This window comes from Trachemys scripta, chromosome 1 (genome assembly GCF_013100865.1).
Source record: "Trachemys scripta elegans isolate TJP31775 chromosome 1, CAS_Tse_1.0, whole genome shotgun sequence".
NCBI classification, from domain to species: Eukaryota; Metazoa; Chordata; order Testudines; family Emydidae; genus Trachemys; species Trachemys scripta.
Window position 1 is genome coordinate 228,313,046 of NC_048298.1, and position 14,765 is coordinate 228,327,810.

The following is a 14,765-nucleotide window of genomic DNA, read 5'->3' on the forward strand; positions in this document are numbered from 1 at the left end:
GTCTGTATCCTTAAAGAGGTATTTAGATATCTAAATGACATAAATTGTTCCCACAAATAAACATGGGTGCAAAAAGAGAAGTATGTTTAGGATTGATCTGAAGACCAAGGCCATAAATTCAAAAGGTATGAGTGTCACTTGGGCTGTGTGCTGCACAAGGGAATAAGAAGAGGTAAGAACCCTTTTGCACACCATCAGTCTGGGCGTGCCCACTTACTGCCTTCTCCTAGAGCAGGTGGGGAGGGAGTGGCAGGAAATAGCTGGAGCATTGATCCTATCCACTAATTCATTGGTCAGCACAGCTGAACCAGTGTGTGTGGTGGCATTATTTACTGCTGCTGTAGGTCAGCAGCAAATTTTTACTCTTCACCCCTGGAGGCAGTGGGTATGTAGCAAGGGAACTGAACCTCAAATGGGTGTCTGAAGCCCAAGGCATCCTGGGGCTATTGGTGGGTGGTGCATAAAGGCACAGCCTAGTTCTGTAATAGTGGTCCTAAGCAGATCACCCTCATGGTTATCTTTATAAGGAAAGAAGATTTTGGAGGAAGGTTTGTCTGTCAATGAATGACAGAACATGCAGCTGCCAAGGGACAGCTGGGAGGAGAGGGGAAGAGTATGCTGCACCCTGTAAAGCAGATTACTCCTGTTTCTCAAGTTCAAGAGGGAGCACCAAAGGAACTGTGCCTCAGAGGGGTGTCTCAGGCACAGTGCCGCCTCAAGCAGTGCAATTTACACATCACCCTTTGCTGAGGGCTGTGCCTAAGATCCCAGTTTAGCCTGAAAAGAGCAGAGGCAAGCTTGCTTTATGTTAATGTTTTTACAAACAACATTCCAATGTTAAACACCTGAGTGTCACGATGACAAGAGATACCAGAAGTCTATAGGAAAAAGATCACATTGGTGAATATAGTGTATTGGTATTGTCTAGACTCAGCTGAGTTCAACGCCAGTGTGGAAGATGAAAATTCCATTTGGCAAAGGATTTCAAGATTTTCAAATTTGTTTTCATTTCAAATCAGAACAAAACCTGTAAATTTACAGTTTCAACACTGTCAGAACTTTTTTTCAGTTTTTCTCTACAACAAAATGTCAATGAGATTGATACGATTTTGTGAAGCATTTTGATTTTATGGAACTGCATTTTCCATGAAAAATGGTTATGATTAAATGTTTCTGACCAAGTCTATTTAGTACTCCTGTATATTCTACCCCCTGTATCATTGCAAATGATCACACTGACAAATTAACTAGCTGTTTCTCAAGTAGCTGTATAATGTAAAATAATTGCAACATACAGTTTATGATTCTGGGACTATATATCATTCTAAATGTGTCAGAGAATTGTGCCTGATTATCAGGAGCTTATTCCTAGTAAAACTCTTTTTAAACTAATGAACCCATTGTAGTCTGACCATATTATGCAACGAAAACTTTATCACAGTTGGCAAGTATTGTTTAGGACTAAGCTAGCATGGAGAATGAATTTTCTCTCCTCAAAAGACAGAAATGGAAAAGAAGTGTGTCACAATGAAGGCAGTAGTTGAGGTTAAGATAGAAGCTGGTAATTCTTCAATCCGAACTGTCTGTCAAACGTAATCCATTTAAGCGATTTAAGTCATTCAGTGTACGTTTTTTAAATGAGACCAATATCTATCTCCCCATGGCTCACTGTTCTTCTGCCCTGAGATCAACGAGTCCATCTTTATATTGTTAGGAGAAGTGTGAGTATCTTTAGTACTAATGGAAGTGAGGTGGTAATAGTGCTGATTTAAGCCCGGTGTTGTGTGGATGGACACTGTACACACTTCCCCCCATATAGTTCACCTATTTAGGGCACTCCTGACCTACATTACCCTTGCTATTATACTTTTGCCCCCGCCCCTCATCACAGAGATTGTGAATTGTTCTGAACTTTGTGGTCGTTAAATAATGTGCACAAATGGGGACCAAAAAACCTAATTTTTACTTCTGACCTGATATCAGGATATGAATTCAGGTCTCCAGAGGAGAAAGAATACTGTACAACATAGCCCTCTTAGGGATCCTCTTGTGAAGAGAAGTCTGAGTAATGTTGGAGAAACAGCATGTAAGCGTGTTGAATATGTTTTTTTGGTATTCAGAAACACTTAGGATAAACAATGTAGCATGTTCCCATTCTATGTGCTAAACATTTTGTCCCCAGTCCTCAGCTGGTGTAGGTTGTTATAGCTTCATTGAAATCAACAGAGCCAATGATTTCACTGCAGCGACTCTTGTTTACATCAGCTGAAAACTGGGGCCATTAGGTGACCATCAAATTATATATTGTCACAGAAATGAAACTGGAATTGCCCAATTCACATTTTAATTTACACCATCATAGATATTAATATATTTCAAGATTAGAATTCAAGCAGATTTTTAGCTTTTTCTAAATGTTTGACCTACTGTGTTTGTGTGTTTTTTTTATTTTAATAATCTAGCCCTAGCTTACATGCAGCCTTTAGAAAAATATTTATTTTCCATTTATAGTCAAACTAGAAAGGAAGAAAGGCTAATGAGAGAACAACATAACAGTTATGTGAATATCAGAATTCAAGACCTCAGCTTGATTCAGTGCTGTGGACAAGAGGGTCAGCAAATACTGTGGGAGATAGTACACCTACCTGGAAATTAGAACTTTGTATTAGTTTCACTAGTAATCCCTCTAGCTAATCCAAGAAACTGCCACTGACTGGCTTTTGAGGGAGCTGTGTCCAGCATTCCTGTGCTAGAGAGGGAGGTTTGTTTCTATCAGGGTCCTTTTGGGTGGGGGAAGTAGAGAGATAATTATTAAAGGAAAGCTTAGGAGACACCTTGAATGTTACAACTCATGCAACGCATACATTCAGTGCTGTTTATTGGTACAGCAAGTAAAGACATAGAGCCTGTTATGACAGTGCAGAGTCATCAGATGTTGTTCCATGAGGATTTCCTCTGTCTGGGAGAATCATCAGAGGATATATTGATGCTGTAGTAACTCCTACATCAACCACATGCCTTGGCTCCTGCCACAGGGGGGTGTATGTCTGGGGGAGAAGGGCATGGGCACTGTGCGCCTACTCCTCCCTGGTCATCAGAACAACTTTAAGCCGACAGTTGGCCTGCCCCAGGATGAGGGCAATAAAGGTGGTATAGTGCTGCCTGGGCCCCTACAGCCCCAAGCTGCATTGAGCACAGCTCAGCCAGACCCCAAGCTCAGGGCTACAAATATCAAGCAATTGGAAAAGGAAAATATAATAATAATTAATAACAATAAATTAATATCAGTTGCACATCTTATTTATTATTAAATAGAGAGCTGTAACTTGTAGGCTAGAGGGAGAGCAACTTCCTGGTCAGGATCTGAGTTTGATCCCTTGATCTTAAAGTAACAGAGGCTGGGCATGCTATTGAGGCAGTATACTTACCCCTTGGGCAAAGGGAACAGGAGGAGGAAGAGGAATGCCACATTACTGTCACTAGTATGCCTTCCAGCCATTGAAAGTAGTAGCATCAATGTGAAGGATGCTTATACTGTAGCTCAGCTTTTACATTGCGTAGGACTAAAATCTGACATAGCCGCTGCCAAGCTTGGTTGCAAATATTCCTTTCAGATATGTTGCAAAAGGGCTTGGCATGGTTTCATGGTCTTATTTGACCCCACAACAAGAATATTTTCAATAATAGAAAAGTTATGTCTACTAAAATCCATTGGTTTGGGAGGTTCTTTTACCTGATGATTAAGTTTGAAAAGTGGCCGTAGTTCAGGCTCAGTAACTACGTTTCATAATGGCTTTGTATCATGTCAGAAGGTCTTGCACTTGAAAAGCTGAAACTGTGTGACATAGTTATCTCCATGTTGGGCACACATGCCTCTCAAATGCCATGTTTTTAGGCAGTTTCTCTGACTTATTCCTGATATGCTGTCACCAAGTCATGCCCTATTTGGGAGTGCTATTCATGCTGTTGCCATACTGCCTGTCTGTTCCACTTCCAGCTGTTGTTGCTTCACTTCCCACTCTGCCAATGTGTGATGGGCAGAGAGAGAGGAAGAGCAATAGCTTCAATCAAAAGATAAAGGAGTGTTCCCAGTGACCAGCATGAGCAGTGCTCCCTTAAAATGATAGTTTGCAGTTTCAATACAGTCGTCAATACACCACAGATACCTCCATTAAATGGCATGCAGTGGTGCAAGTAGAATTAATTTCTTACCGGTGCGCTGCCCTCATGGGAGAGACACAAAGGGGGGACACCAGCTAAATGGCAGGAACATGACCTCCCAATGTGACCCCCCATGTGACTCCTTCCCACCCCCAACCTGGGGTCCTCGCGCTCTCCCCGTCCATTCCTCATGATCCATCCCATGTTACCTGGGGGGGGAGGGGCTCTGTCCTCCTCCCTCTGCGCCAGAGACTGCTGAACCGCAAGGCTCCCCAGAACCACAGCGGCGAAAGGAGCAGAATGTGGGGCTGCCAGGCGGCCCCATGCCAGCAGCTCCTCTGGTGCGTCTGTACCACCCCCAGCCCTTCCACGCAGCTGCGTCTCCTGCTTGGGGTCTGTACAACAGCCCCGCCAGAGGACAGGGCTGGGGTGGGGGGTACAGCCACGCCGGACGAGCTGCTGGTTCCCGGGAGAGCCCTGTTCTCCAGTGGGGCTGCTATACAGACCCCAGACAGGAGACGCAGCTGTGTGGAAGGGCTAGAGGCAGGGTTGGGGGCAGTACAGCCATGCTGGAGGAGCTGCCGACGTGAGGCCGCCTGGCAGCCCCACATTCTGCTCCTCCTGTGTCTTTTCGGTACACCGTACTGGCTATAAATATCTTACTTGTATGGCAGACCAGACCGGACCGCCATACTTACACCACTGATAGCATGTCAAATTAATGAGAATTTTCAGTTTTCTATAAAACAAGGTCTTAGACTGGAGTTTCGGGGTGGTTGTTATTTGTTTTCCTTTACCGACATATATTTGTTGTCTAGTGTTAAACAAGAGATCTTGGTTTTTAGCAGATGTAAACATCTTACATCAGGGTTTTAGATCGGCACAGTGCACTTATTCTTTAAACATGGCATATTGCATTGAGTAGAGTTACTGATAAACTATAAAGTATTCCTCCATATAACATGGGTGAAACCAGAATGCCATTATAAACCTTATTTTGATCCTTAGCTTTAAGTTTTAACAAACAAAAAACAAAAACAAAAGCTATAGATATAGAAATGTAGGACTGGAAGAGGCTTTGATAGGTCTTTTAGTCCAGTCCTCTGCACTGAGGTAGGACTAAATATTATCTAGACATCACTGACAGGTGTTTGTCTAAATTGTTTTTAAAAACCTCCAATAATGGAGATTCCACAACCTCCTTGGTAATTTGTTCCAGTGCTTAAGTGCCTTTACAGTTAGAAAGTTTTTCCTAAATCTCCCTTGCTGAAATTTAAGCCCATTATTTCTTGTCCTGTCCTCAGTGGTTAAGGATAAAAATATATCACCTTCCTCTTTGTAACAACCTTTTAGGTATGTCATACTGTATGGAGCGGTTTATGAGTGAGAATACCAACCTCTGGGCAGACTGTTAAAATAAGGGCACAAACCCCAATCCGGTTATGAGTTCTGTAACTAAATTTCACCAACCAAGTAACAAGTGTGAACTCCTCAGGCACTCTAACTGCCTTAACATGGAGTCACAGACAGGCCCTGTGCACACTCCAATTTATCTTGCCACCAGGCAAGCTTGACTCTATGATAGATGGTCGCTTTACACCAAAGATCACAACATATTTAGGTTAGTCCCTCTCCTGGGTCAATTTGCACCTTAGGATGTGTCTACATATCAAAGAAAAACCCGTGGGTTGGCCTGTGCCAGCTGACTTTGGCTCATGGGCTCAGGCAGAGTGGATGTTTCCTTGCTGTGTAGACAACTGGGCTCCGGCTGGAGTCCGAGCTTTGGGACCTTCCCCCTGGCAAGATCCTAGAGCTCAGCTCCAGCCTGAGCCAGAATGTCTACACAGCAATGAAACAACCCTGCAACCTGATCCCCACAATCCCAAGTCTGCTGGCATGGGACAGCCGTGGGTGTCTAATTGCTGAGTAGACCTACCGTTCTATCTAACACAAAGACAAGACTTGTAACCAATCTTGTAATAAACTAACTAAATATTTATCAACTAGGAAAAAGAAATGAGAGTTATTTACAAGGTTAAAACAGATAAATATACACACAAATGAGGTGCAGGCTTAGGCTAGGTCTACACTACCCGCCTGAATCGGTGGGTAGAAATCGACCTCTCGGGGATCGATTTATCGCGTCCCGTTGGGACGCGACAATTGGTCCCCGAATCGACGCTCTTACTCCACCAGCAGAGGTGGGAGTAAGCGCCGTCGACAGGAAGCCGCAAAAGTCGATCTTGCCGCCGTCCTCACAGCGGGGTAAGTCGGCTGCAATACGTCGAATTCAGCTATGCTATTCACGTAGCTGAATTTGCGTATCTTAAATCGACTCCCCCCTGTAGTGTAGATGTGCCCTTAGTGGTGATAGAGCTGCTGAAAATGTGCCAGCTCTATATGTCCATTAGGGCTAACCCAGGTTAGTCCTGGGGATCTCTTGCTTGTGTTTAGGAATCTTTTCCTGTTAGAGTCTAAACAGCATAAAAAGACCCTAATTCTTTCTGTTCAGGAATTTTTTCTCCCCCTCCAGCCAGTCCATGTGATGGTGCGAGTGCTTCTGCACGTAACCTCATCATGTGTGGGTGGGGGGAACAATTGTCAAAGTCTTTGTTTCATAGTGGCCCATTTGGCTTCAGTAGTCCTTCCTAATGGGCAGGAGATAAAACCTTTTGTAGGAATCCAACATTTTGCATCAGATGAAGTGTTTGCTGAGTTACAGAGTTTCAGAACAAACGTTTTACCATAATCGGGCAAACACTTAAGCATTACCTTATAGCATGGGATACAGATATTATATGTAGGATTACAACATGCAGAATCCTACAAGAATTCCATACAGTATAAACACAAAACATATTTTTATAACACTAATATTTATTTTAACAATACTAACCCACAGGTGAGCCAGACTGGTTTCCAACTATGCATTCGTCAGTGTTCAGTGAGGCCCAAGGCCTTGGTATAAGCTGGCACCTGGTCTGCCAGCATCACCACATACTTGGTGACCGTTATCAGGTCCCACCCCAGATTTCTCTTCTCCAGACTAAACAAACCCAATTTTTTCAATCTTTCCTCACAGGTCATGTTTTCTAGACTTTTAATCATTTTTGTTGCTCTCCTCTGGACTTTCTGCTATTTGTCCACATCTTTCCCAACGTATGGTACCCAGAACTGGACACAGTTCTCCAGTTGAAGCCTGTATCAGTGCTGATTAGAGTAGATTGTCTTTGTATTTTGTTTTAGACTTTTTTTTTTTTTGTTAAAGTTTCAATAATATAGGAGGCATAGTTTTGAAATAACAAGCCTTTGGAAATTACCCTCTTTTAAAATATTTATGGTGCTTCCTGATTTTTCATCCATCTCAGTCTCTAAATAGAATAATGTAAGAATCCATCACTTCACACACATGCAAGGACTCTCATCCCTCAGAGGTGGGGAAGATGGGGGGTTAAGTAAAATTGATTCTGAAATAAGATGTTAACAATTTGAATATTTAGTCATTGCTGCAGGGCTGAAAGTAAATGAAACAGTTACTGGTACGGGGGCCTGGCTCCGGATCCCCAGGAGGGACAGGGCCTCGGGCGGAAGGGGTGGGGCTGGGGTCAGCCTCCCCCAGTCAGCTCATCCACGCTGCCTGGCCCGCTCCGCCTGGGGCTCCAACGGTTATTTAAAAGGGGCTTTAAAAGGGCCTTTTAAATCTCCGACCCCGGGACAACTGCCCCTTTTGCCCCCCCGTCAGCGGCCCTGCCGGTAAGGTCCCTACCTGCATAGCCGCCGATGGAGGTAAAAGGGGTAGTGAAGTTAAATCACTGTTGTGGCAGCACTTTAAGGAGGGTCCTGTGCTGCGGCAGCGCTTTAACGTCACCGCCCCTTTTGTGCCCCTCTCCCCGTCGGGAGACATCTATAAGTGACAATTGTATGCAAAAAAGTTAGTTGTACTTTACAACTCTTCTGTGCGTCTTTCACTTCTCCTGCTGACTGCCTCATTCTATGGACCATGCTTAGACTTAGCTACCTGGCATTCGTTTTTGCAATCCTCAGCTCCATATACTCATACAAACAACAGATCCAGATTGTTACTGTGGTGAAAAAATGGGACTTCTTCACCCCCACTGAGGCTTTTTAACCCCACTGCTTTGCTACCTTGGGCCTTCGCCTTGCGCCTGGGCACTCCCACTGCAGGTGTCCTTGTCGCCCACAGGGCCAACATGTCCGTTGTCCCCTGGGTTTCCTCACCCAGTGGGCCTTCCCAGGGCCTTGTCCCTTTCCCTGCTCCGGGTGAGGCTCCTTACCCTCATCCCAGTAGGGACAATCCCTCCTTAAATGTCCCTGCCTCTTGCGGGCATAACAAGCCCTGTACTCCACCACTGGCCTCCTGCAGGACTTTTCCCACCACTCTCAGCAGCTCTTCCTAAACTCCCATCTCAGGAATCTTACTAGGGCCCGCTGCTCCCTTGCCAGCTGCCCAGCCTGCTCTTGGAGGGGCCCCTTGCACCTTCCATAGTCCCTCTGGGGTTTCCCGGCTCCCTTGCAGCAGGGAATCCTGTCTCCCTTGTGGATCATCTGCCCCCTTCCGCCAGGGTGGTGACACCAGGGCCCAAGCAGGGATGGCATAAACACCTTCCGTGAAGAAAACCTCTGCGTAGGCGGGATCCATCATCCCTCAATAATGGCACAACTTTCCCAGTCCCCACAGTTCCCCTTGTATCGGAGTGGACCGCAGTTGCCCACATTCTCCACCACGTGTAGCATGGTGGGCACTCCCCACCGCAGCGCCTCCCGCTGGTCATCCTGGAATTAGCTTAGTTCCAGTCTCAGAGCACCTCCTGCTGGCCGGTGTCTTCCTACCCGTGTCTGCTTCCTCCTGATCTCCACCACTTATAGCACTTTAGGCCCCATGTCCCTAAATGGTCAACAGAACTTTATGTACAGAGGAGCATTCCACTGGCAAAAAGTTGGTGGAGGACTGGAGCTGACTCCTGCTCCAGCCTTGCTCTCCAGCCTTGCTCCCCATCCCCAGCATACCGGGAGGGAAGGGACAGATTGGACACATGGAGAGATGTGGCAGAGTGGAATTCATTATACTCAATTCTCCACTGATGTAAGGTCACTGAGGAACCCAAAACCAATGGCATTACTTAGAGCTATTTCCCAACAACTGTATTGTCCACTGGGGCTGGGAGGCATGGGAATAAGGAACCACAGTTGGCTCCTTGATGCTCCCCCGTCTCCACTGCATTGAAGTAGAGCAGTGAATCTGGCCCAGGATCTTTAATGACCTTAAAGGATCAGAACTTTATTTCATGATCCTTTAAAAAGACAGCCCCTTCCAAACAACATCCTGTCCTCCAACACCATGCTCATCATTGGCTCAGTACAGGCTCAAAGGAAAGAGTGCCACTTTGTGACTCCAGTCACTGGTTTCCCTTCCTGCATCCCTTCGCTGTTGCCCTGATTACAAAAGTGTAAATGACTTTGGAATGGAGAGTGTAACAGAAAAGTTGTAAAGAGGTCCACTGTGGTTCCAAAATGTAAAGCATTCAAGATTTCCTTAGAAATACTTCAGTAATGAAAGCAGAGCTGTTCCTTTCATCTGACTTTATGTGTGCACTTTGTCTCATAGGGATAGTAGTAAATCTAGTGTGGAAAAGCTATTCTAGTTTTATTTACTTCCCTATGGTGCAAGAGCTGTCAGCATGATTCTCCACCCCCACCCAGCAATGCAGATAAATTACTGAACTACACCTAACCCTCTAAAATGGAGTTTTTCTAAGGGGGGAAAAAGTGTTGGGCTGTGGTCAATGTGCAATTGCATATCATATGCTATTTTTTATTATGATCCTGATCCAGCAAAACACTTAAGCATGTGCCTAATTTTAAGTATATGAAGAGTACCATTTAGTTTGATTTTAATGGGATTAACCTTGTGTGAATGTCAGACACATGGTCTCCAATTTTGTTCATATATGAAAACAAGTTTGAAATCCTAATGCTTTGAATTTCCTTTCGCAAACAAGGTGGATGCCCATGGAAACATTTTGCTAACATCTCTTGAAATTCACAATGAAGTGGCAAGCCATGAGGTTACAACCAGCGTTACTGATGCTAGGAATTCAACAATATCCTTTGACAACTCAGGAATCCAGTACAGAAAACAAAGCGCGCATCGGGAAAGCTTTGGAAGGCGTACAATGGACAGAACAGTGCCCCACAGCAAGAAGAGCCATTTACGGAGGAGGTCTTCACAGCTAAAAATAAAAATCCCTGATCTAACGGATGTGAATGCCATAGACAGATGGTCGCGGGTGGTGTTTCCATTCACATTTTCTCTTTTCAATTTAATTTATTGGTTATATTATGTTAACTGAGTGACTGTACTTTTCTAAAAGACTTCAATAATAATACATGAGATATTGCTCTGCCTGTCAAGTTTATATATATATGTATAATATGAACTTTTATTATATATAAAATACACATGTATGTGTGTATACATATATTGTGGAAGTGTGTATATATATATAGACACGTGCACAAAAGTGTACTCTATATATATACACGCACACACACACACACGTATACATATTCTGAGGTTATGGACAATTCAGTATAGAATGCACATTAGAAGAACTTTTTTAAATTGAAAGACAGGTGTCCTCAAAACAGTAAGCCTTGAGAAAATTGAGTATTGTATAATCTCACTTTGACTGTCATAGAAATTTTCAAACAGTTGTAATCATATATCAAGTCAGTATTCGTAAACGTTGATTGTAAAAGCTGACATACACGTTGACCATAAACCGACACCTTTCCATTGGTAAGTTTAAAATGTCATTTGTATTGCATATCAATGTTACTTTGATCAAGCCAAATTCATTTTCCTTGCTAACAGTTCTAGTTTTTATATGTTGTAATAGATTTTTTTCCTGTCAATTTTCAGTGATCGCTTGCTTTCTCTTCTGCAGTAAGTAAGCCTAATCATAGGGTGAGTGTTGCTTTAGTGTTTTGGAGAAATTCATAATGTTTCCAAACATGCATCTTAAATACCCATCAGCAATGAAAGGAAGTTTTTTGTAAGTACTAAAATGTACAGTGCAATTTTTTCACTTGGACTGGTTCCAGCTAATATGTCATTCTGAAAAACAAGCACATTTTTAGTGTAATTTAGCTAAGAATTCAACCACTGCCAATGTGTTCTGCATCTGCTATAGATTTTAAAGATCATTATTCTAGTGAAAGCATAAAGACATCTCAGGTTATTTGCTAATTCAACATGAAACCATCAAGCTATATTCTTTATTAAACATGCATTCACCTGATCAAACATTCTTATAACATTGTATGTTAATGTAAAATATATTTGCATAATATGCATATATATGTATATTTTATCAAGATTTTTCTTTTTGTGCTTGCTATTGTGACCGCATGCTATGTCATATTTTTGTTTCTGTGGTGTTACAACTTTTTATTATCTAGACTTAAGCAAAATAGACCATTTCTAATATTTCAATAACAGCATTTTCATATTTTATTTTGTACATATAGCATATACACGTAAATTCATACAGCTAGTATGTTCCAGTCACAGATCATACAATAAATGATAGCAAACAATAGGTCTTGTTTCAGCATTAAATATGTTCAGGCATTTTCTTTATGCAAATGTGGCCACTTTTGTTTTCATTCCAATTCATTCCTTCATCAGTATCCAGATTTTTTCACTCTAGTAGGTTCTAGTAGTAAAGATACATCAGTTTCAGAGCTGTAAACTTAATTTACTATTTAACAGAACTAGACCTTTCTAAGGAAAAAAATGATATATTTTTTGTAAACACTGTTTTTATCACATACATCCATAAATAGAACCAAATAGTACAGTTGTAGACATAGATCGAAAAGGAAGTTAAGGGCTGGGTCCTGCCAGCTGTCTGCCTACAGAATTCCTATTGATATCAATAAGAACTTGGCAGGTGTTGTTTCCAGTTTGGAGTGCTACTGACAGGCATTAGTGGAGGGAAGACGTTTGGATATGCAACTGCCAAGTAAGCAAGATAAGACGAACCTAAAAAGTCTGCCTTTGATCTAAAATATCCTATGTTTTCAAAATATCTGACTTGTTTGTAAGTACAAGTAAGTGATATTTATGCTGCTGCAGTGTAAGTTCTTCATTCCCATTTTAATCTGTTCCAAGGTACATAATTCTTCTGTAAAACTTTGTTCTGAGCTGAAACTCAACATTCAAACTCAGACTGCAAGATCTGAGTCACAGTCTGATTCTTGGGCTGATGGGTTTGCAATAATGTGCTCTCCCACACAAGTAGCTTGTGGCAACGCTGCGATTTAACCCTCAGTTGCTACTCACATGAGTAAAGTTAGACACATGCACAAGAGATCCTGGGATCAGGGCCTTAGTGCTCATACATATTTGGTTACAGTGGGTTTAGACAGAGTGCCTGTTACTGTCGTATTTAAACACAGATAAGCTTTGTCAACAATTATAGGTCGAAGAGCTTCAAAGCTAAAAAAATCCTTTTTTTTTAAATTTCCCAATACAAATTTGCATTCTGGAGCATGACATATTTTGAGCTTTCTAATAACTCATATATTTGCAAACTGACAATTAAAGAGAATATTTGCAACACTGGCATCATTACAAACATTTAAACAATTTCAAAACTAAAAGTACACATTTAAAAGGGATTTTAAACCCTAAAACTACATTTATGCAAACATTCTGATTAACAAAAACAAAAATGAAAACCAATTTATAACTTTCCATAATTTTTTTTAGAAAAAATTATATCTCTAAACCTATCCTTGAGCAAGCCTTGCAAGTAATGCTCTGCACAGCTGTGCTGAATAATTGGGTTGAATTCCTTCTTCTCTGGACCCAGATATGCAAGGTGTTGAACACAGTACTGCCAAGTCTCATGATTTTATTATGAGTCACTGTATATTTTCCTAAAACCCCAGGTCCTGGAGTCATGTGATCATGCAAGACTCAGCATTCATTAAAAAAAAAAAAAAACTAAGTTTGTAGCTCTCATGATTGTGGGAAAATACCTTAAAATTTGATCTCTACAGGCTCAAAATACAGAAGACAAATAAAAAGAATCCCAATTATTATTATTGTTTAAAATCTCATCATTTGTAGGCCAATTTGTAAGCCATTTTGAGAGGGACTTGACTCACAATTTTTGAACACATGCGACTGGCATCTCTGGGAGGTGTAAACTCCTCAACTCTCATTGAAGTTAATGGCAGTTGAGGTTAGTCAGACCCTCATTTGATCATCCTCTTGCTTCCAGGCAAGCATGTGGGGCCTTCCATTGGTTAACAACAACCCTTCTAGTCATTTAGGGCCCAATAGACATCCATTGAAGTCAATGGTGGGCTTTTAACTGACATCAGTGCGGGTTGGATCAAGGTCTTGGAGCTAGATTGTAACCTGACAATCTGCCATCAGGCAGAGGCGGTGCATATCTACGCTAACCCAGGAACAGACTAGAGAACAATTTGGGTCTCAGAGAATCACAATTTACTTACTCCCTTGCTTTCTCCTTACTCAGTTGTGGGGAGAGTAAGTTAGGCACCCCTTTTCATTGGGCAGTTTATTCCTCCATCTATTTAAAATATATAAGTGAATATTTTAAGTGCTCCACAGGATTTTGTCTGCATGAGTCTAGCTGAATTCCACGGGGGACACACATTTCAAACCTTGAAACCTTCGGCCAATCTGATAAAAGCCAGGAAACTCTAAATTAAGGCTAACACTCCAACCTGACACCATTGTGCCTTTTGTCCATCTTCCCTCATCTCCAACCTCACCCCTCACGGGCGCGCGCACACACCCACACACACACACACACACACACACCACATGTTAAGAACAGTGTTTGTCTTAACTTTAAATTTTCTGGCTTGTGTGAGTATCTTCCAGAATGTGATTTTAAACTAACACTAATTATTCTAACCCAGTTACACCAGAGTAATGTATTTGGTAGCCAGTTAACCCTTTTCTAATTCACAGTGTAACTAAACAGTCATTTCCTCATCATTCATTCAATAAAGGCATAGAGGAAACTAGGATTATCCTGTGTTGTAGCCCAAAGGTTCAATAAGAAGTAGAAATATTATGGTGGTTAATTCTAAGTTGATTTCATCCCATTGTCAAGGTAAACTGAAACCCAATCTTTTGTGCTTAGGGCACATTTATGTGTTTTTGGTATTTTTCAGTCGTGGAAAAAACTAGAAGAGCAAAAACTGAATGATGATGAGATGCTTTATGAACATGTTGATGAATGAATACTCAATCATTAAAAAAGGGACTTAAAGATTAATCAGTTCTCTTTTACTTGGTGGGGAATAAAGTATATTTGGTGAATTTATGTTTATTCTGATTTTACATGTCTCTGATGTTTAGTCAGATATTTTTAAAATAAAAGTTGAGCAGAAAATGATTTCCCCAGTTGACATGAAAGTAAAAATAAATGCTTCTTCACTTGGAATCCACCATACCCTCAAGTGTTTTCTACAGCATAATGAGAGAAATGTAAAGTTACATCCACTTTAACTTCAAGAAATACTTTGTGGCATAC

General features: G+C 41.8%; 1 protein-coding gene across 1 annotated transcript in view; it reads left to right on the forward strand.

Moving 5' to 3' along the window:
- The window catches only part of GABRB3 (gamma-aminobutyric acid type A receptor subunit beta3), a 145,321-nt gene extending 132,060 nt beyond the window's left edge, over positions 1-13,261 (forward strand). The window contains exon 9 of the mRNA XM_034757918.1: positions 10,182-13,261. Coding sequence (XP_034613809.1) covers positions 10,182-10,532 — 351 coding nt within the window. The 3' untranslated portion in view covers positions 10,533-13,261. The remainder of the gene's footprint in view (positions 1-10,181) is intronic.
- Positions 13,262-14,765: the final 1,504 nt, after the last annotated feature.